This window comes from Daldinia caldariorum (genome assembly GCF_022478825.1).
Source record: "Daldinia caldariorum strain CBS 122874 unplaced genomic scaffold F4812scaffold_1, whole genome shotgun sequence".
Lineage (NCBI taxonomy): Eukaryota > Fungi > Ascomycota > Sordariomycetes > Xylariales > Hypoxylaceae > Daldinia > Daldinia caldariorum.
The window spans coordinates 1038242-1058619 of record NW_025953037.1 but is presented as its reverse complement, the minus strand read 5'-3'; the positions used below and the strand labels follow the sequence as shown (position 1 = coordinate 1058619).

At 49.0% G+C, this 20378-nt stretch overlaps 7 protein-coding genes across 7 annotated transcripts; 5 read left to right on the top strand and 2 right to left on the bottom strand.

The window, feature by feature from the left end:
• Positions 1 to 20: 20 nt before the first annotated feature.
• Positions 21 to 2430, bottom strand: F4812DRAFT_11891 (kinase-like protein). Its single transcript, XM_047929438.1, has 3 exons — positions 1701 to 2430; positions 585 to 1623; positions 21 to 533 (listed from the first exon to the last, which is right to left on the bottom strand). Exons 1-3 carry the CDS (start codon positions 2299 to 2301, stop codon positions 179 to 181), a joined length of 1995 nt encoding a protein of 664 aa, XP_047794723.1. The 5' UTR covers positions 2302 to 2430; the 3' UTR covers positions 21 to 178.
• Positions 2431 to 2986: 556 nt separating this feature from the next.
• On the top strand, positions 2987 to 4519 carry F4812DRAFT_11934 (WW domain binding protein 11-domain-containing protein). The gene is made up of 2 exons (XM_047929445.1): positions 2987 to 3290; positions 3380 to 4519. Exons 1-2 carry the CDS (start codon positions 3218 to 3220, stop codon positions 4114 to 4116), a joined length of 810 nt encoding a protein of 269 aa, XP_047794722.1. The 5' UTR covers positions 2987 to 3217; the 3' UTR covers positions 4117 to 4519.
• Positions 4520 to 4921: 402 nt separating this feature from the next.
• On the top strand, positions 4922 to 6411 carry F4812DRAFT_454222 (MFS general substrate transporter; the record flags this gene model as incomplete). Its single annotated transcript, XM_047936607.1, has 2 exons — positions 4922 to 5411; positions 5504 to 6411. The coding sequence occupies 2 exons, from the start codon at positions 4922 to 4924 to the stop codon at positions 6409 to 6411; spliced, it is 1398 nt and encodes a 465-aa protein (XP_047794721.1).
• A 959-nt stretch (positions 6412 to 7370) lies between these two features.
• Positions 7371 to 9830, top strand: F4812DRAFT_408777 (DFP-domain-containing protein). Its single transcript, XM_047932388.1, has 3 exons — positions 7371 to 7700; positions 7890 to 9429; positions 9552 to 9830. Exon 2 carries the CDS (start codon positions 8073 to 8075, stop codon positions 9360 to 9362), a length of 1290 nt encoding a protein of 429 aa, XP_047794720.1. The 5' UTR covers positions 7371 to 7700; positions 7890 to 8072; the 3' UTR covers positions 9363 to 9429; positions 9552 to 9830.
• Positions 9831 to 10603: 773 nt separating this feature from the next.
• Positions 10604 to 12874, top strand: F4812DRAFT_454220 (uncharacterized protein; the record flags this gene model as incomplete). The annotated part of the gene is made up of 1 exon (XM_047936606.1): positions 10604 to 12874. The coding sequence occupies one exon, from the start codon at positions 10604 to 10606 to the stop codon at positions 12872 to 12874; it is 2271 nt and encodes a 756-aa protein (XP_047794719.1).
• Positions 12875 to 13744: 870 nt separating this feature from the next.
• F4812DRAFT_454219 (uncharacterized protein) lies at positions 13745 to 14663 on the top strand (the record flags this gene model as incomplete). Its single annotated transcript, XM_047936605.1, has 2 exons — positions 13745 to 13877; positions 13960 to 14663. 2 exons carry the CDS (start codon positions 13745 to 13747, stop codon positions 14661 to 14663), a joined length of 837 nt encoding a protein of 278 aa, XP_047794718.1.
• A 1724-nt stretch (positions 14664 to 16387) lies between these two features.
• F4812DRAFT_11729 (uncharacterized protein) lies at positions 16388 to 17061 on the bottom strand. The gene is made up of 3 exons (XM_047929420.1): positions 16837 to 17061; positions 16709 to 16768; positions 16388 to 16594 (listed from the first exon to the last, which is right to left on the bottom strand). The coding sequence occupies exons 1-3, from the start codon at positions 16861 to 16863 to the stop codon at positions 16430 to 16432; spliced, it is 252 nt and encodes an 83-aa protein (XP_047794717.1). The 5' UTR covers positions 16864 to 17061; the 3' UTR covers positions 16388 to 16429.
• Positions 17062 to 20378: the final 3317 nt, after the last annotated feature.

Genomic DNA, 20378 nt, shown 5'->3' with positions numbered 1-20378 from the left:
AGAAATGTGGCATAAACCACATTATCATAACGACGTCTTAGGCATTGTCTGAAGAAAAAAACAACAACACATCACCGTCGAATCATGTGGATATTATGTGGCGGCGAATAACCAAAAATCGTTAAGCATCAACGATGTGGGGTTACCGCCTCCTGAATTTAGACAGCGGACGCCTACCCTAGAGCATCGTGCCAAACGTCTCGTCAGTCTGGATCCGCTTCCGTGGGCTACCATCTTCTGTGGTAGGCTTCCGATGACGGAATGTAAATCCAACGAAGAGGCCTTTGCTCATCTGCTCCTCTCGGTCGGCCATGCTTTCAAGAGCCTGTTGTTTATCGTGGACTTCTTTGTACTTGGCCATATCAGCTTCGTTGGTGAAATCATCAAAATACCCTGCGTCCGTCTCCGAGTCCAGCTCGGGGACAAACGGGGCTTTCGACTGTCTCAGAGTGTTCCAATCTACTTCGGCGAAATAATGATGCTCCAAGATATCCTTAATGTTGGAAAACCGCTTGGATCTCGAATTAATACAACTAGAGTTGGTTAGCCTTGGTTCAGAGAGCTAATACTAGCACGAAACATACGTGGTGATAAAGTTCCAAGTTCGGGTACTTAAGAAATAGTTGGGATCCTCCCAGACGGGTCGCTTGAGCACCTCCTTCCAGTGCTTCAGATTATGCCATGTCTCGTCGGCTGTGGAACCTGCGAAAGGAGGGAATCCGGTAAGAGCTTCGAATAACATGCATCCTAAGCTCCAATAGTCGACGGTATAGTCGTACTCTTCACCACGGAGCACCTCCGGAGCCATGTAATCTGGCGATCCTACTATGGATTTCGCATAATTCGTGTCTCTCTCACGCATGGTTTGATAACCCTCTCGGCGCTCTGCCATTGTTCGTTTATCCATAGCTTTACCAAACGGTACGTCAGTCTCAGAAGCCTTCTCAAGCCTGATACGCATCGAGTTGATCTTTGACGATGCGACATTACCAGCCGCCAAGCCAAAGTCAGTCAGCTTGACGTGGCCCGTGGAATCGATAAGGAAGTTCTCCGGTTTTAAATCCCGATGGATGTAACCTAACTTGTGAAGTGCGTCCACGGAACAGAACATCTCAGCTATATAGAAGCGAGCGTGACGGTTGGATAAGACTCCCGTGTTGTTGAGGAGCGTTCTGAAATCTCCACCAGGTACGTATTCCATAGCAAGATAGATATTCTTGTCGTCCTGGAATGAGTATAGGAGGCGGACGAGCCACTCGCTGTTGGCAGTGGTAAGGATATCTCTCTCCGTGAGGACATGGCGGATCTCGTCCAACTTAAAGAGTAGCTTCTTGTTCATGACTTTCAACGCGCACACCTCCTTGGTATCCTTTTTCTGGGCTAGGAACACTTGACCGTAGCCTCCTTGACCCACCTGAGTCAGAATTTGGAAATCACCCTGTCGAAGGCGTATGCGACGCTTGCGGAGGTTCGCGCGCTCTCTGCCCGTGTACTTCTGCCACAACTGGTTGTACTCTTCTTGATCAGTTTCCGGAGGCGGTGGCACCTCGGCCTTAAAGGCGTTCAGCCGTGATTGTCTAGCGCCAACGTAGGTGAGCAGATCAAAGTAGTAGTCCAGGAAGTCTTTTAAAAAGTTAGCACTAGTTATAGTTATAGTTATAGGCATAAGCATTATTAACTGAGCAAGAAGATAGTCTTACATAGTTGGGTAACGTTAACCAGACGGCGGACGTTAGGCTTCTTTAGAAGCTCCATCTCTTCTGGGGTGAGACCGCGAGATGTGTTAAATCTCTTAGTCGAGAGTGCTGTTGATCGAGGTTCTCGGAGCTGATAGAGTTCTGCGCGCGATATCGCAGCTTGGTTATGCTGGTAGACGGAATCTCGCACCGGGATTCTAGACGGTGGCGTGTTTTCCTGTCCCTGCTTCTTCAAAGGAGTTCCCGCGGGTTCCCCTGCCTTATGAACGACGTTGTTATCCACAGTGGGGGATGCAGTTGGAAAGTATCCATCGTCAGCTGGTTGGATGTTGCTCTTGGCTGGAGATAAAGGGCTAGCTCCATTCTGAGGTCTTCCAAGCCTGACTGGGCTATCAAGAGATACTGGGTTAAGCTTCAATGCATCAAATGTAGTAGGAAGTTCATTGGCTCCCGGAGGTAATGTTTTCTTGCTCGGGCTACCCTGAGGTGTTGAGATGGGAGTGATGAATGAGTTCTTGGTAGGTGTTCCAGGAACGTCTGAGACGGGCGACTTGATATCTTTTGGGCCCGGAGAGGGAAACATGGTGGATAAGAAGCTTGCCATAGCTGCAGGCACCAATGAAGAACGTTGGAACAACTTCTGGCGTTGAAAGCGTCAAAGAACTGCCGCGAATAAACACGAAGCCCAAGGCAAGGGAGGGGCTCGCTTTGAGAGCAGTGCAGTTTCGATAAAAAGACGAAGATGGATCCAATTGATAAAAAAAAAAAAAGACCAATTCTCTTTCGGGTGATTATGCAAGATGCAAGATGCAACGAGAACGATCCAAACTCCACGCAGGATGGGTTGATCACTTAGCAACCAAATGATGATGCTTGTAATTTTTTTATTTTTTATTTTGTTACATTACATGCCGGTTGGAAGAATGAAAGGTGGGATAACGTCGCGATTGGGCTGGGATGAGAATATGGCGGGGTCTTTGAATTCTTGGGGAACAATAACAATAATAGATGCAAGTTATGTATTATACATGACATACATGAGATATGTAAACTGGTAAACCGTAAAGTCAACAACTGTCACCCCGGCAGCCGCTAGACCTCGAAACGCCTAAGTTGTTGTTGGTGCGCACCTGGCTAAACCAATGAACCTGGCAGCCCTGGGACAATTGAGATCTCCCTTCCTTCCTCCCCTGCTTAGTGCTCCGTGCTACCTTGTCATCTTATCATTTATTGGGGATAGTACGATTCGTAGTACCGTTTGAATTCATAAAAATAGCACACTGTGCGTTGTGCACCAATCCCCCAATTGACGTGATGCAATAGCGTTGCACAAGGCTGAAATATCTTGCAAGAACCCATATTTCACAACTCCGTACCTACTTCATCAATATCCCCCTGTCCCCAGTCTCCAACCCGAGTTTCCACACGATTCGCCCTGAAGTCCGACGCATTATTTTTTTTTCTTAAACGACCATCGGTCCTTCTTAGAAGCTATCGACACCTTTAGCAACTCAACCATCATGCCGAAGGAGAAGAATTTCAACCCGGTGCAGGCTCAGCGTAAAGCTGAAAAGGCCAAAGCACTCAAGAAAGGTACCTATATTTTCGTGTCGCCATCATTATTGCAATCAACGATGTTGAAGTCTAAAGGCGACGACGTACTAATAATAGCTGGCTCATAGGCAAGGCAGAAGCTGCAGCCCGTCGGAACGAGAAGCTCGCGAAGCGAAACCCCGACAGGATACAGAAGCAGATCGACGACCTAAAGAAAATCACATCTAGTGGCGGCAAACTTACCAAGCACGAGGAATCAGTACTGGAAGGGCTGGAGCGTGACCTGAAAGCAGTTACCAAGGCCAGGGAAGCACTTGGCGATAAAGCACCATCTTTTGGCCGCAGCAGTGGCCCTAGAGGTGATGGCCAAAGGGACAATAATGTGCTGGGCAAGCGAAGAAGAGGAGGCGGCGATGACGGCTTAAGCAGCGATAGCGACGTACCCGAAGACGTCAGAAATATTCCTATGCCGCGAGACACGCCGCCGCCAATCCCGAAAGAGATACTAGATAAATGGTATGCGAAACGCAGAGCTGCACGGAATGCAAACGATACACCACTGGGCGGCCAGGACAAGCAACCGCCGCCATCTGCGCCGGTGGAGTCCAAGACGGTATATGAAGCGAAGCCGATAGTACGCGATTTGCGTAAAGAGGCCGTCAGCGCATTCGTGCCCACGGCAGTTCGGATGAAGATGGAAAAGAGCAAAGGCCACGGTGGTCTAATGGAACCTGAAGAGGCAGATCGTTTGGAAAAAGAAGGCTATCTCAAGACTGTTCCGGCCCAAAGTGACGCGTCAGAACTTACTACGACGACAGGGCCCCAGAAAGTTTCAATGGAGGAAGTGGAAGACGATCAAGATTGAGCCTATCGAAATTCAATAACCATCCAAGCCGTTCTCGCGGGTGGCCGTTGCGTTGGAGTCGGGGCCCGTTCCTATTAGTTGGAAGTGCGACGGTTCCTAGCTGAACCCCACGGTTGTCGATAAAGTGCAGAGCTTTGTTGTTACGCTTTGGCTGAATCCTACTGTCTCCTCCTGTCTCCATGCTACCTAGAGCAGCTTAGAGGAGAAGCCGAGAGACAGGGACGGCACGTTCCTTCGTCGCTGGTGCATGCAGCAGAGACGATTCCTGGTAAGAAAGATAGCTTATCAAAAAGGTATGTTGGTCCTAGATACCTAAGTCTGGAGCATTGGGTATCACCATAGGCCAGGGTAGGCCAGGGGTAGACCGGTAGTTAAAGGTTTTGTGGAGGTGATTGTGTCCCTAGCGGTTGTGAAGTACGAATTTTCGAGACGTAATGTATATGCAACAAGAGCGTGATATCACGCCTTTCATACCTTGCCGCTTGACGACTGGCCAAAGTGGGTTCTGGCGGGGTTAGAAAAGTGCGGTCTGCTGCCTCCGAGGACGGATGGTAACCTTGATGTTCCTGGCTTTCGGTCGAGATCGAACGCTAATGTGGATCCGGATATAGTCATCGATGTCAAAATTGTGCCAACAACTGGGTCCGGAACAGTCTATAGCTACTTATAAAAAATGGCTTCTAGACGTTGCCCAACTTTAAAAAGAAAAAATTATGCTTCTTGAGCGTTTTCTCTCTCTAATACTTAATAGCAACTCGTCAGCTAACCCCAGTCTTGCCTATATATAAGATAGACTCGGCACGCAATGGAAGATATAGAAAAAGCCGAACAGTTCTCACAGACCCCTGTCGCAGAGACCCCCAATTCGGCTTACCTTGAGAAGGACCAGGAATACTTTGACGCAGACCAGAAGCCTGATTTGTCTGCGCAGGACGTCGGGCAAGTTGTCGACAAGACTAATACTAACACCGGTCGAGAGACCCTCCTTGGGGATGAAACATACCCGGAAGGAGGGCTAGAGGCATGGACTGTCGTCTTTGGATCATGGTGCGGCCTTCTCGCATCTTTGGGGCTGATGAATAGCATTGCAACGCTTCAGACGTATATTGCAACGCATCAGCTCTCCAACTACGATGAGGGTACGGTTGGGTGGATTTTTTCATTGTATACGGCGTTGTGTTTTCTCTGCGGCGTGTATATCGGACCGCTTTTTGATAAATACGGGCCTAGATGGCTGGTTGGACCTGGTGGTATAATTGTCGTCGTAAGTGTTATGCTTATGAGCATCTGTACAGGTATGTTACCGTGTTAACCCCCCCCCTCCCCCTCCTTTTTACTTCTTCTCATCCTACCCCCGTGAAGGATATGCATGCTAACTTGACTTTAGAGTATTGGCATTTCATGCTTAGCTGGGGCATACTTAATGGAATTGCAACATCATTTCTATTTACTCCCTGTCTCACAGCTATTGGACACTTTTTTCATGATCGCCGCGGATTTGCTTCCGGGCTCGCAAGCACAGGTGGCGGCGTCGGTGGTGTAATCTTCCCGTTACTAATGCAGAGTCTCTTCGACAAGGTGGGATGGGGATGGACGCTCCGCATCCTAGGTTTCATTTGCCTTTTCCTGCTCACATTTGCTGGTCTTTTAGTGAAGAGGCGGTTGCCTCCGGCTCAGAACGCGAGCCCGCACCCGGACTTTCGCATCTTGAAGGAGAAGGCGTTCCTGCTCCTTACCGTCGCCGTCTTCTTCCTGGAGTTCGGGCTCCTCATCCCGCTCGGCTATATCTCGAGCTACGCGCTCGCGAACGGGTTTAGCGAGGACTTTTCCTTCCAGATCCTGCCTATTCTTAATGCGGCGTCGGTGTTTGGGCGTGCGTTGCCCGGCTGGTGGGCGGATAAGATCGGTCCTTTCAACACGAATATGATTTCCCTCTGCGGCACGATCATCGCTTGTTATGTAGTGTGGTTGCCGTTCGGGCACACGACCCCGGGTCTCGTTTTATTTGCTGTCATGTTTGGGTTTTCGACTGGCAACAATATCAGTATCACACCGGTGTGCGTAGGAAGGTTATGCCAAACGCAGCACTACGGTAGATATTATGCCACCTGCTATACTATCGTTTCCATTGCCGTCCTGCTTGGCCTTCCCGTTGCAGGTACCATCGTCAAGGCTACTGGCGGTAATTACTGGGGTCTTATCTTATTTACAGGGCTTACTCAGCTCATCTCTGTCGTCGCGATGTACGCGGCCAGGGCCGAGAAAGTGGGATGGGCACTTCGGGCTAACTTCTAGCCACGGTGAGTTGAGTTTAGTTATCTGAGGTTCTCTTTCACCCCGGGGTGGAGCGAAAGGACCGATTATATCTCAACATAATTGCTCGGTATGAAGTAACCGGGCCGGTTTTTTTGGGGGAACAAAAAAATTGGGGGGATACGGCACATTTGAATAAGCATAGAGGGGATCAAAAAAGTTTACGGGATGGTAGAGAAATTGGTTAATGAACATTGTATGTATTTTGGAAGATACTTGGGGGGTTCCCGTATCTTTTGTCTATATGCCTATTATGACAGGCGGGTTAAAGGTATAGGATAAGGGGCACATTTACAACTAGGACATCTAAAGAGGTACCCTATAGTATATTTTTAGACTAGCGATCATTCACTTAACCTAGAGGTAGACGATTAATAATTTTGGTAATCGAGCAACACGAGAAGGAGAGAATAATGAAATAGGGTTAGTACCTATATGAGTGAATGTTAGGTGGGGTCAAGGTATGGTAGGATGGCAGGATGGAAAGAACCAGAAACTCATATTCACTATGGTTTACCCACGTGTATAATCCAGAGATTACTTCCAAAGGTTTAGGTATAACCTTATCGATGTGGATCAAAAGAGCTGCAGGGATCTCCGCACGAAACTCTCCCCTCCAAGCCCTTTCCCCCCACTGCCCCATCCTTTCTCTTGGGTCTGAGCTTCGTTTGTTGATCTCCCTTCATCCGATGCATAAACCCCATAGAACTCACGTCAGCGGCGAAGATTGTTGATAGTTAACAACCTCTTGTACATTCGAGCTTATTTCGGAGCTTACTGTGTTCTGCATTGTTTCACGAGCTTTTGCATGATAGCGCATACCAGGTACCTAAGGTATTTTATCTCCGACGCATTCGCAAGCCTCATCTCACCAAAAAGCCTCAACCAATTTTTTGCGGCAATTTTCTACAACTACCGATAAGAACTTATCCCACCTATTCAGCTACGAGGCCATTCCTATAGAGTAAGTCCATCTCCATTGTACCGCTATTGGTAGCATTATAAGTTTTGATATTTGAAATTCAATTTTGTAAGACAAGATTATATATGCTTTCTAGCATAGCATAGCATAGCATAACATAACATAACAATGAATGCAATGCAATGCAATAGGTACAACACAACACAATATCAAGCCGGACAGGCGGGCCTCCGCATGGCTAGCCCGGAACCGGGGGCCGAGGTTTCGGTCTTGTCTCGCCTAAATTACCCCGGAGTGCCGGTGATTACTATCAGTCACCCATGCCTATCACGATTGTGTTCTCTGTTCAGTAATTGGTTTCTCATATATCCTTTCATTATTCTTATATCAAGGGGAGGCATAGCTATATATATTTCCCCTACCTTACGTGGTACTTACATGTATACTTCCATCTATACCATATCGATGGACCGCCGCATTGCCGCATTACTCTTCACCAATGCTTGAGTCTATCATCACTGACACAATGGCATCACAGACCGTACCTGGCTTAAATCTCCAGAATACTTACCCACTCAGCAAAGAACAAGGCTCATCATCATCATCATCACCACCACCACCACCATCGGCATCACATCCTTTAAGCCTCGCATTTAACTTATCAGAGGCTCGCTTTTCTACCAGGTCGTTATCTATATCTTCTACTTCTAGCCAAGACACTATGTCGAGCAATACCACTAACACATCCGCCTCCTCGCACGAGGTGGTTGAGAATGCCTACTTCAGCTCCAACCCGCCTCCTAAGGCCTTACCGCAACACGTCGCCGCTGCTAAGGCATTTATAAACCAGCACGCGGCGGCGAACAGGCGTGTCGTCCTCGTCACCTCCGGCGGGACCACGGTGCCCCTCGAGAAGCAGACGGTGCGCTTCATCGACAACTTCAGCGCGGGCACGCGGGGCGCCACGTCGGCCGAGTACTTCCTGGAGTCCGGGTACGCGGTGATCTTCCTGCACCGGCAGTTCAGCCTGCTGCCGTACAGCCGGCACTACAGCCACTCGACGGACTGCTTCCTGGACTTCCTGCACGAGAGCCCGAAAGCGGACGGGTCCGGGAGCAGCAGCGTCGTCGCGAACCCGGCCCACCAGGACAAAATGCTGCGCGTGCTGCGCAAGTACAACGCCGCCAAGCGCCAGAACCTCCTGCTCATGCTCCCCTTCCTCACCATCACCGACTACCTCCACGAGCTCCGTGCCGTCGCCCAGCTCATGCGCCCCCTCGGCCCCAACGGCCTGCTGTACCTCGCCGCCGCCGTCAGCGACTTCTTCGTCCCCGCCGACCGCATGTCCGAGCACAAGATCCAGAGCACGGACGCGACGGACCTGTTTGAGAAGCAGCAGGGGCCGACGGCGATCACGACGGAACCGAGGGATCCGTCGAGTCAGCAGCAGCAACAGCAGCAGCAGCAAGAAGAAGAAGCGTTCGACAACTTCGACTCGTCCCCCTCGGTCCAGCGCAGCAAGCGGCTGGTCATCGACCTGGACCCGGTGCCGAAGTTCCTCAAGAACCTGGTGGACGGGTGGGCGCCTGAGGGCATGATCGTGTCGTTCAAGCTGGAGACGGACCCGGGGATCCTGGTGCGCAAGGCGCGGTACTCGCTCGAGCGCTACCAGCACCACCTCGTCATCGGCAACCTCCTGTCCACCCGCAAGTGGGAGGTCGTTTTCGTAGCCCCCGGCCGCGACGACGCCTGGATCCGCGTCCCCTTCAATCGCCGGAAGAAGACCCTGGGCAGTGGCAGTGGTGGTGCTGGTGGTGTTGAGGAAAGTAAGACTGGCGAGAGCGGTAGTAGTAGTAATAACAACAACAACAATAACAACAAGCCGTTGGATCCGGCGACCCTGCCCGAGGGCGAACCCGAGATAGAGATCGAGAGCCTGATTATACCCGCTGTCGAGGAGCTGCACTCGAAGCACATCGCGCTCGCTGCCGAAAGGAATGGATCCAAATAAAGAATCGGTTGGGCAGTTCCGAGTGAGTTGAGTTGGGTTGCTTTTGTTAGATCACGGGCGGCATCGCGTATGAGCTCTTCTTTCTTTTTTTTTTTCTTTTTTTTTTTGTACTGATATACCTACCTAAAATACCAACCTACCTTATATATTCCCGATGTTGATGGGAGGTACCTATCTAACTTACACTAGAATATAGTAATTGCATTTATCTCGCTTTGAATATGGGTATATTCACTATACCTATTATCAAGAAGCTAAAATTATTCTAAATGCTGCTAGTTATTGCGTTTCTCGTTTATGAGCTGTGTCGTTTAGATATGGAGTTCCATATAGCTACCTTCCATGTAGGAGTTACCTTGCGTATTAGTTACTTTAGGTACTTCTTGATCATCAATGGCCTCAACGACTTTTATTAGAACGGTGAAATCTAACAGTTATGAGTAGTCACATTAGCAACTACAGGTCACAAAATACTTCCGGCAATACAACTAGGCGGTTCTCAAAAAAAATGGGGGTGGTTTACTATGTACTTCATCCCTACCGCGCTAGTTACCCATCCCGAATGGTGAACTTCCAGTTGGAACAGCAACGAACAACAATCAACCCATCTCAAGAGCAAGTATACGTTTAGTTTAGTCCGACGATACAAAGACGTAAATGCGCCCAACAAAGATACGCAGAGCAAGCTGATAAGGGATTGTAATGCCACTCGAAGAAAACCACAAAAAAGACATATACGTCACATTAGATACCTCCACCTACCTAATACTAGAGAATGGTTCGTCATGCTGTCGAGTCGATACAAACTATACCTTAGGTACCTAGGAGGTAGGTATCCTTAGTAGAAAGGAGTTTTGTCCTCCGTTTTCAGCAACCCGATATTACGTGAAAGAAATACACACCGCATTTGAGAAAGGAGTATCTAGGAACGAATTCTAAAGAGGACGAACATAATTCTACTTACCTACTATTACGTGGTGATAACTTACTAAGCTTTGAAGTACTTGGACACCTTAGGTCGCATAGAAAAAAAAACGTACGGAAACGAAGACAAAGCCGCAATACCCAGCACCGCCGGACGCAGACTTTTCGACAATCCCTTCTTTGTGTCGCAACACGAATAAAAGTGCTGTTTAAGCTCGGGGCAAAGGCTTTCCACCACGCCACATATACACCCGTAACTTTTACTATCCTGTTGTTATTGTTGCTGCTGGCGAAACATCTCGTAGCATCGCATCGCCATGGCACAAGTAACCGCAGCACCTCCCGGCTGGGATAACGAGCTCAAAGACGTTACCACACAGCTCAGCACTAAGCTGTTCGACCAGGAGAAAGCCGTCGACTTCACTGCCGGTTTCGATAAAGACCGGGTCGAGAAGCTTATACTCGAGGTACTGAACGCCCAAGTACCAGCATTGGTGGAAGTGCGAGAGGAGGCCCTCAAGAAATCCTTAGCAGACGCTGAAGATCGGGCGAAAGACGAAGTGGCTGAAACGAAGAAAATAGGGAAGGAGGAACTTCATGATGCCGAGAAAAAATACAACAGGACGATAGATGCGGTAAAGAAAGAGATGAATGAGCAGATAATGGAAATAGAGCAGAATATAAAAAAATACGAGGAAAAAAGCGAAGAGCTAGAAAAAGAGAAGGGGGAAATAAAATCCAAGTACAAACTCACTCTTAATTCAAGAGAAAAGGACTACAAGTTATTAGAGAAAAATTATAAAAAATTAGTCACCGAACGGGATGATGCCGTCGAAGATCGCCGGATAGCAAGGCAGGAAAGCAGAGGGTACAAGAGGGAGTTGGAGCTCGAGACGAAATACGGACAAGATGCCAAGGCCAGAGCCGATCGAAAAGCTGACGAGTTGACGAAAGCGATCACAAGCGTACGAATCCTTAACAACAAGAATATCGAGCTAGAGAGGAGGATTTCCGAAGGCCTGGCGAGAGAAAATCAACTTCAACGCACGCTCGACCAGAGAGAAAGAGATATTGTGAAACTTGAGAAGAAACTGGCTGAGTTTGCCAGATTGAGGAGCGGAAGTGTAATGAGTTCGAAGAGCGGGAAGAGCAGCTCAGGCTCGTCTGTAAGGGCTACAGGGAACTTGGGTGAGGAACTTGGGCAGTCAGAAGACAGAGAGTTGATCCTGGATCTCCGAGAAGATATCGCGAACCTTGAAGGGGAAAAAGACGCTCTGAACTTAGAAGTCGGACAGGTTAGGCAAGAACGCGATAACCTAGACAAACAGCTCAAGAAGGCCAATGACAGGTTCAACGAGATCAGCAAGGAAGTCACTCGCCTCCTGCCTTTCGAGAGCAGAGTTAACGACCTCGAGGAAGAACTCAACAAAGCAAATGAAGGAATTAAGCAGCTTCAGCATCGAGTCCCCAGTAGCGTGTCCAGCGGCACGACCTACACCACAGCCCCCGAATTCGACGCCGCGATCGAGAAGTTCGAAAAGGAGAAGGCCGACCTGGCAGACAGGATCGCGCAACTCGAGGGCGAGCTCGAACAAGCGGCCAAAGACCTCAAGGCGAACCCGACAGGAGACGAGCTCAACGAGCTCCGCCGGCTGCTCACCAAGGCGGAACAAGACCTCAACGCCGAGCGGGAAGCCAGCACCAACCTACGAACCACCATCGACAAGCTGGAGGTCCGGCTGCGGGACCAGCAAACCGAGTGCGAGGGGGACGCGCGCACGGCGGCGGAAGAGCACCAGGCGCGGATCGACGCGCTGCAGGCGGAATTCGACACGCGGCAGAAGAAGACGAACCGGTCGCGCGACGAGCTGGCCTCGTACTGGGAGGAGCTGGGCGCGCGGCTCAGCGCGCGCAGCCAGGAGCTGCAGGGCCTATTCCAGAAGGACCTGGCGCTGAACCACACGACGCGCGACCAGTACTCGGAGCGGCTCAACCAGATGAACGAGGAGATCCGGCGCAACCCGCACACGCCGGAGACGGCGGTGACCCGGCGCCGCGCCGCGGGCCTCGAGCGCGAGATCGAGCGCATGAACGGCATCATCCGCACCCTGGCGCGGGAGGTGGCCTGGTTCCAGGACACGCTGCCGGAGCTCAGCGAGGGGTCGCGCCGGGCCCGCGCAGCCCAGGACGCAGCGCGCTCGGCGACGGAGGCCGCAGCCGCCGCCTCCGCGGCCGCGCGAGCGCAAGCCGAAGCCGAGATAGCGGCTCACAACCGGGCTACGGTGGAGGCGCGGCGGGGGATATGGCGGGACCGATGGAACGGGCTCAGGGGGCTGTTCTGGCGCGACCGGTGGAACATCGTAGCGCTGAGCAACCTGGTGGTGATGGCAGCGATGCTACTCACGTGGGTGACGCTAGGTCGCGAGTTGGGATTATGGCGGGCGGCGAACGCGCCGGTGCAGAGGGGATTCTACGTCAACACGCTGGACCGGCCGAGCATCTGCCTGAGGCAGCCGTCGTGGGAGCTGCTTTGGGAGTTCATCATCGTGCTCTTGTCAGGCACATGGTTGTGGAAAGGTGGTATCTAACACATTGAGAGGAGGGTGGTTGTAAAAGACGACTTGTTGTAGAACGGTTTGATTTGTAATACTAGTAAGGGGCTAGATTAAACCGAGGCTCGTTTGTTAGGAGGTATATTATATACAACTCATAGGTAGTGGAGATGGTGGATAGGGATAGGGGAGGGGATAGGGACGGAGATGAGTGGTGCGGTGTATGAATGAGGTTTACTAAATCTGATTTGATTGTAACACGATTTTGTTGTTTTCGGTAACGGGATATGAAACGGTACCAATTTATTTGTCAATTTGTACTATACATAGTATCTTCATAAATAATAAATAATGAAGATGCGAGGTGATAAATGCGAGCCTGGTACGCATTATTTGAAGCATAAAAAAAAGTAGTATTTGGAATTGAGTTTGAGTTTGAGTTTGAGTTAGGGGATTTTCATCTACACTGTGCATATTGTACAGAGGTAATCCACACAGTTCCGGAGGTCCCGTGATGAGTAGGCACTTCCCATATCTCTTACGAATAGCATCACAAGGTTAAATTCCAAATATTTTCAGTCTGCGCATGTTTGGATGACGTGACAATTCGAGGGAAAAAAAAAAGTCTGAAACCTTATTAGAATGAATATTGGTCAACCTCGGTTGAGCATCTTTAAAACCACTATAAGTAACCCTTCAAGGCAAACATTCTTTGTCGCACACGTTCCACGACGTCACTACAAATTCGTATCTGAAGGTCATTTAAAAATAGTCAACCACCTACCTCCTAGTATCAAGGTCAAGACAACTCATACAAAAGCTCGTAGGAGTAGGATATCATCATCTTACCCGCAACCGAAAATACAAACACAAACAAGCCAGACGCAATTCACCCGCTCTTTCAATATGTCTTCTAAACTGGTTCCCTCCAACCCGAGCGAGGTGGCCGTCATTCGGAACATCACACCAGATATCGTGACAGTCTCTGTGCCATTCGCACGGATGGGGATATTACGTATTGGTGGGCGCGGTACTATAAGTGAGTAGTATACCTAATCTTTTTAAGTCTCGCAGTCAGTTTAGACATAGATTAGGTTAGGTTAGGTACTAATTAATCACAGTACGCCTTACCTCCGGCACCCTAGCTGTCTACTCCCCTGTAGCTCTGACCCCCGAGACGAAAGCCAAAGTCGCCGAGCTCGGCGGCCGTGTCGGGTATATCATCGCGGGGGACATGGAACATCACATATTCCTATCAGAGTGGATACGCGCGTATCCCGACGCCAAGCTCCTCGGGCCCAAGGGCCTACAGGAGAAGCGCGAGAAAGTAAAAGACGACCCGCGCATCGGGCACGAACCTTTTGCGTTCGAGTGGGATGCTTCGAACCAGCGCGACGCAGCGGGCGTCAGCGACGAGTTCGCCGCCGACTTCGAGGTCGAGTTCGTAGGCGCGCACCCGAACAAGGAGGTCGTGCTGTTCTACAAGCCCGACCGCGCGCTGATCCAGGCCGACCTGCTATTCAATCTTCCCGCTATCGAGCAGTACTCGAAGGTGCCCGAGGCGGAGAAGAGCTCGCACGGGCTGCTGAACCGCATTTTCGTGTCGCTGAACAGCACCGCCGGCGAGGCGAAGGGCTTGAAGCGGTTCCTGTGGTACGGACTTAGCAACGCGGGGGGAGGCCGCGCGAACTTCAACGAGAGCGTGCAAAGGATCGCCGCGTGGGAACCCGAGATCATTGTGCCGTGTCACGGGGAGACCGTGGAGAAGAATGGCGGGGAGCTGTTCAGGAAGGCCTTCGAGTGGCATCTGCAAGGTCACAAGTGAAAGGTGGGAAAGGTGGGAAAGTGGCACTGATGGTGGCTGATCACAGGAACTCTGTGGTGAAACATGGCTGGCCGCCTGCACTGTCGAGCTGAGGACGCCACTGAAGATGATGTACATTTGGCGGCCTATGGGAGTATACCGGGAAGATATGTTTGAGTTGATACCAGTTGTAAATATGTATATACCTAATGTACCTACAGTATACTCGTTAAAAATGCGTAACCTAATACTACTCATATTCACATACGAATAAATAAATGAATATTAATTAGTATCAGTCTAGGACCTGCATTACGCCCCCTGAATCTCGATCCCAATGATACGGACATGCTCGAGATCCCGAGTATATGGACTATCTGCATGGACTATCCAAATCTCCATCACCCAATCCCCCCCAGCTGAGACATTCTAACATCATCGCTTACACATTGCTTACCCATAACGCGCTTACACAAAATTTCTGTCCCACTTACCACGTGTAGCACCAAATCTCCACGATCCTAGCGCCGATACTCTTTCTTGCAGATACAGATACAGATACACATGCGCATACATATACCCATATAGGGTTAGGTATATTATAAGGCATATCTACCTTACCATCGGTAGCACAAATGTAGCTCACAACTCCATACGTCACCGTCACCGCACATGCGAGTCGCAAAACTCCGACCTCAAGTCGTTGTTTTAGACACAACACACAACACGCAGCACAGCAGAGCAGAGGAACAGAGCCACAAGCACAAGAACGGCACGACACGGCGAAGAGGAAACAGAACAAAAGAAGAAGAAGGAAAAAAAAAAGAAGTCGGTAAGAATCAATTTCATTTAGAACGATCTAACCTAGTCCGACGCCGTCCCATTTTCCCCCTTTCCTTTTCCCCTTCCCTTCCCCTCCTCGAAAATTCCATCCTGATCTGCCCAAGCAAACCCAACCCTTGTACCGCCCGTATGTAAAATGTATGTATACCCCCCTCGTACAACTCCTTCCTTTGCACCAAGAAAAAAAAGGAAGAAGAAAAAGAAAAAGAAAAAAACGCCTAGGTACCTTAGGTAGGTAAACAAACAAGTAACCACCCAAACCCGCACCGTCTGTACTACCTAGGTATGTATGGCAAAGAAGGATTTCGAGACATTCGAGAACAGTTTCCTTGTTTCGGAGCGCGACCGTTCCCCGAATATACAATACACACACAATATGTCTCTTTCTCTCTCTCTCCCTCCCCCCCTTTTCTGCTTGCTTGCTAGCTAGCTTGCCTGTAGGACCTTCTTCGACTTCTCTTCTAGTTGTCCTTACCCTTCTCTCTCTCACTCACACACTCTCTCTCTGTGTGTGTATGTATGTGTGTGTGTGTATCACCAACCCAACAACTCCACCCCGTTTCCCAAGCGTATAATTATAATGAATAGTTGCCGTCATCATCGTCATCAATAAATAAAGAAGTATGGCTCAAACCCCTCCATCTCTCCGTACTTTATCTCATCACATATTATTTCTTTTATCGTGGTTTTTTTTCTTCTTCTTTTTCTTCTTCTTCTCTTTCCTTCCCTTTCCCTTGATGTTCTCAGTCCAAGAGCCCGATCATTGGGCAAAAACAGAAGGCCTTTTTTATTCGTGTTCGTCTGCGCCTGTTGAACACCGCGTCGTCCCCGAAGGACCTAGGATGGAATACAAGTCCTAGTTTATGCGTGCGTGTGCTTGCATGTGTGTCTGTGTGTCTGTGTGTCTGTGTCTGTAGTTCGATTGACCACTGATTCGAAAAAGCTCACTTGGACGAGCTCTTGCTATGGTCCATGGTCCGCTCGTGCCTATGCCCGTGCTCATCCGGACTCGAGTCGTCCTCGTCGTCCGCGGCCTCGCTGTCGTACGCGTAGTCGTTGGACGTTATCTTGAACAGGTCTTGCTTTACCGGGTGGCCTTCGTTCAATACCTGTTTATTTCAAACCATCAGGTTAGAACATAGGTACTCCGCAAATAAATTTTGGATGGCATAGATATAAGGTATGGGTAAATGGGTAGAGGCTGGAGATCGTCACGAACGTACTGTGCATAGTTTACATCGTTGGCCGAAATGGGCCACTTTGTTCTGGCAATTGACCGATCCCTGTTTTTGGCTGTGTCAACTACGCTGTCTTTCACTATGAGAAAACTTCGTGTTGGGGAACTACTAACATAGTAGTTTGCGCAATAGCAATGCATCTTGAGTTGCTATAATCCTGACGCTCTAGCACGAGAAGAAGTTCGAAAAGTGTGTGGTGTGTGTTAAGAGTGAACAGGTCGATATTGTATATGATGAATCTAACTGGGAGGATTGGATTCTAGAGTCGTCTAATGTAAAGGCAATGTAGTGTATTCGATTACAACAGGCAAATGTTTAATGAGTAGGTAAAGGTAAGTCTTCTGATGTCGACATGTGAATGAAGAAGAGACTTTGGTGGATCATAAAGCTTCAAGATCTGGGAGAGAGAAGAGAGCTCCCTTTTTATATCCGGACAAACTACCGTGTGAGATAAAGACTACGGAACCGGAAGGCCACATACAATAGAAATTATATGGATGTTATGAAGTATGTACGTATAAGGTAAGTAATGAGACTTACGTAGCATAGAAAGATGGATAGAAGCAAGCTATCCACCTAAAGCTACCTAGGTTGCTAGCTTGACACCCCAATGGCTCCGATTCATTGCAATGGTTGGTTTGCTCGAGCTTCTTCCCTGGAGAGTTCCACAGCAGCACCATCAGTACGTCAGCACGAGCCACCCCCCTCCGATCCAAACGGACCTTGTGCCGTCGAACCCAAAACCTGGGGGGCGTGGCTCCACCAGCCCGTGCTTCCCGGGTTTCTGGACGAGTTCCCATCTCCCTCCTTGCCCGTACGTACCGCTGGCGCGAAGAGACTCCGATAGCTTGGTGCGTAACTAATGTACGTTTGCTCGCCATGCTCGTTTTCTTTCTACTAGGTACTATGCATACCTGGTACCTAGGTAACTATCCGAGTGAGGGGCTGTCATATGCACGCACTACTTCTTTTACGCAAGGGCTGCGGGAAGCAGCTTGCGATGCGGAAAGGCCAAGTCGGTAGCGTCGCCAAGGTTGTCCGGGCAGGAAAGCTGGCTGTCTGTACTATTCAGGACATAGACGTGTATAACACCTATATGAGGTATACGTACCTAATATACCGTATATGTAGATAGGTGCGTCTATATTCTACGGGCTAGGCCCCCTTTTCTCCTCGCACGACCTGTTCGTCTGATGATTTCTCTTTTCTAGAAAAGAGATTACTTTCCAGGAAGTAAGCTCTTTCGAATGCCGCAAGCACCCGTCTAGTCTCTTCGCAGTTGCACCACGTGAGCTCTCGGAGTATTTAGGTTAGCCCCGTGCTTCGATCTCATATCGGGTCGTCGCACGATCAGCGGACATCGATGCTAGAAGCATTCTATACCTAGACATATAATCCTACATAAGTATACCAAGTATACCAAGTATACATCTATATATCACCTGTAGAATGGTATGACATGGCACACACACATATATATATATATAAGGTATGTAACGCGGTAAACGCCAACTTTTAAAGATTTCGCTGGCAGCCATTGCATTACTCGTTACTCGGTCTAAGAGGGAATTCCCCGAAATTCGTTCTAGAATTCGGTAGCTTTGCGATTTAGGAGGAGGACGTCTCCCGCCAACCTAATGATGATGTCAAGCGTAGCATCGCACCATCACATCCAGCACATACAATGCCGCTCTAATATGTCGAGATAAGCTCCCAGCCCCTTATATGCCGGGGCGCCCCTCCAAGTAGGCCAACGGCAGTAGAAAAGCTCGAGATAAGTAGACCCGATGCGGCGGCTGCAGTGGATAGCAGAGGCGCGACGGGTTCTTTCTATTAGGTAGGCAAACGAGATAATATAATATATGTATGTCCCTAATATCTGCAAGTAAGATAACTACCTCATATTAGGTACATAACATATCATTACTCACATGTGCATGCTCGTCGTACATCAACACATACATACATGTCTATATCTAGACATGCATCCTATACATGCATCCAATAGGTATAAGTCCAGTAATGCCGCGCTGCATCGTACCTATTGCAACCCATCTTCTCCCCCCCTCAATTTAGCATAATCTACCAGCTATCTTACCTACCTATTGTACCTACATACCTACCTAATATAACCTATATCGTCTTTCCTGTGCCACGATTCTAGACCCAGATCTACTCGCGCCGAGAAAGACCCAAGCCCGGCGAATGAGGAGAACCGATCGGAGCGAACATACTACTTTACCTACACATCGACATCAGACGGACGTACGAGACTCTCCAGATCAGAAATGAAATCCCCATCCTTTCTGTCGAAATAGCATATGCAACAACAAATTGCGAAAAGCTACCTTAGGTAGTAAAGGTACCTACATACATGCTACCTCCTATAGGATTAACATGGGCTTCATCCCGATATCGATCGAAGCTCTCAACCTCTCAGTACCGCACATCGGCCGGATGAGGGAAGTGCCTTGCGTTCTTACTTTTTTTTTTTTTTTAACTCTGCGCTGCCGGTTTTGGCGTTACCAAAGCCAAAGACAGTTTTGACTCGGTGAGACGCGTGTTATGCCACCATACCACCAAACACTCATCCCATCCCATCCAACCAAACCAGCCGAAAGCATGTGAAGCCAAAAACGGGACGCCCAGAACTCTATTCCACAAAACTGTTTTTTTCTTAACTTGTCTTACCCCGTCACCACCACTTATCATCACCCTCTTACGTATCTTATATGGATCCCTTATGGTAAAGGAAGAAAAAAAAAAGACCTATGGGTATCCTATCCCACACCAGCCCATACGAATTTGATAATAAATAAATTTCAACCTCGTCAAAGTCACCAAGCTTCCAAGCTCCCCCAGCTTTCGAGATCTCCCTCTCCGTAGCCCGATCTTCGGGACTCCCTTCCCGTAATACAATACCAACTACTACCTAAACTATCAACCTCGGCCCCCTCTACCTCTGCTCTGCCCCTCCTACCTTTTCTTCCTCCTCCTCCTCCCTCCTCCCCCCTTACCTTACCGCTAGATCACCTGCATCTAACCTAACCTAAACCTATCACCTACCTACCTACCTACCTAACCTACCTCTATCGACTCGTCAGCCCACCTACTTACTTACTTACCTTAGGTTAGATATTTACTTTACTTTCACTTACCTCTAACATACCTCTAACATACATACACATACACATACACACATATACGAAATACTAACTTAGCTAGCTTGGTAGCTTAGCCCATTTGAATCCACGCCGCTCCCGGCAGTTAGGTAATAGCAAATAGATACCTACCTACCAGGTAGCTAGCTGCTCGAGTCGGTTAAAAAAAAAGGTCGGCTATAGCGGATTGCGCATACGAGGCAGCTAACCTTATCGACCTCGAGTGTTTCGTAGTTACCTATACTACCTGGCAGGTAGGTAGACGAGATACATACTAAACAACCAAGCGAGCAAGCATTCGAGCATTCCTACACTCCCCTACTCAACTCATCCATCTACGCCTCTCGATCTTGCATAGGTAGGCAGCACGGAGAGAGGCATCGTAGTAGGTTAGGTAGGTACATGTACGTCGATATAGGTTGGACAAAAACGCAAGACAACAGAAGAAAAAAAAAGAAAAAGGAGGAAATTCTACTAGTTCTAGTCTCTCGCCA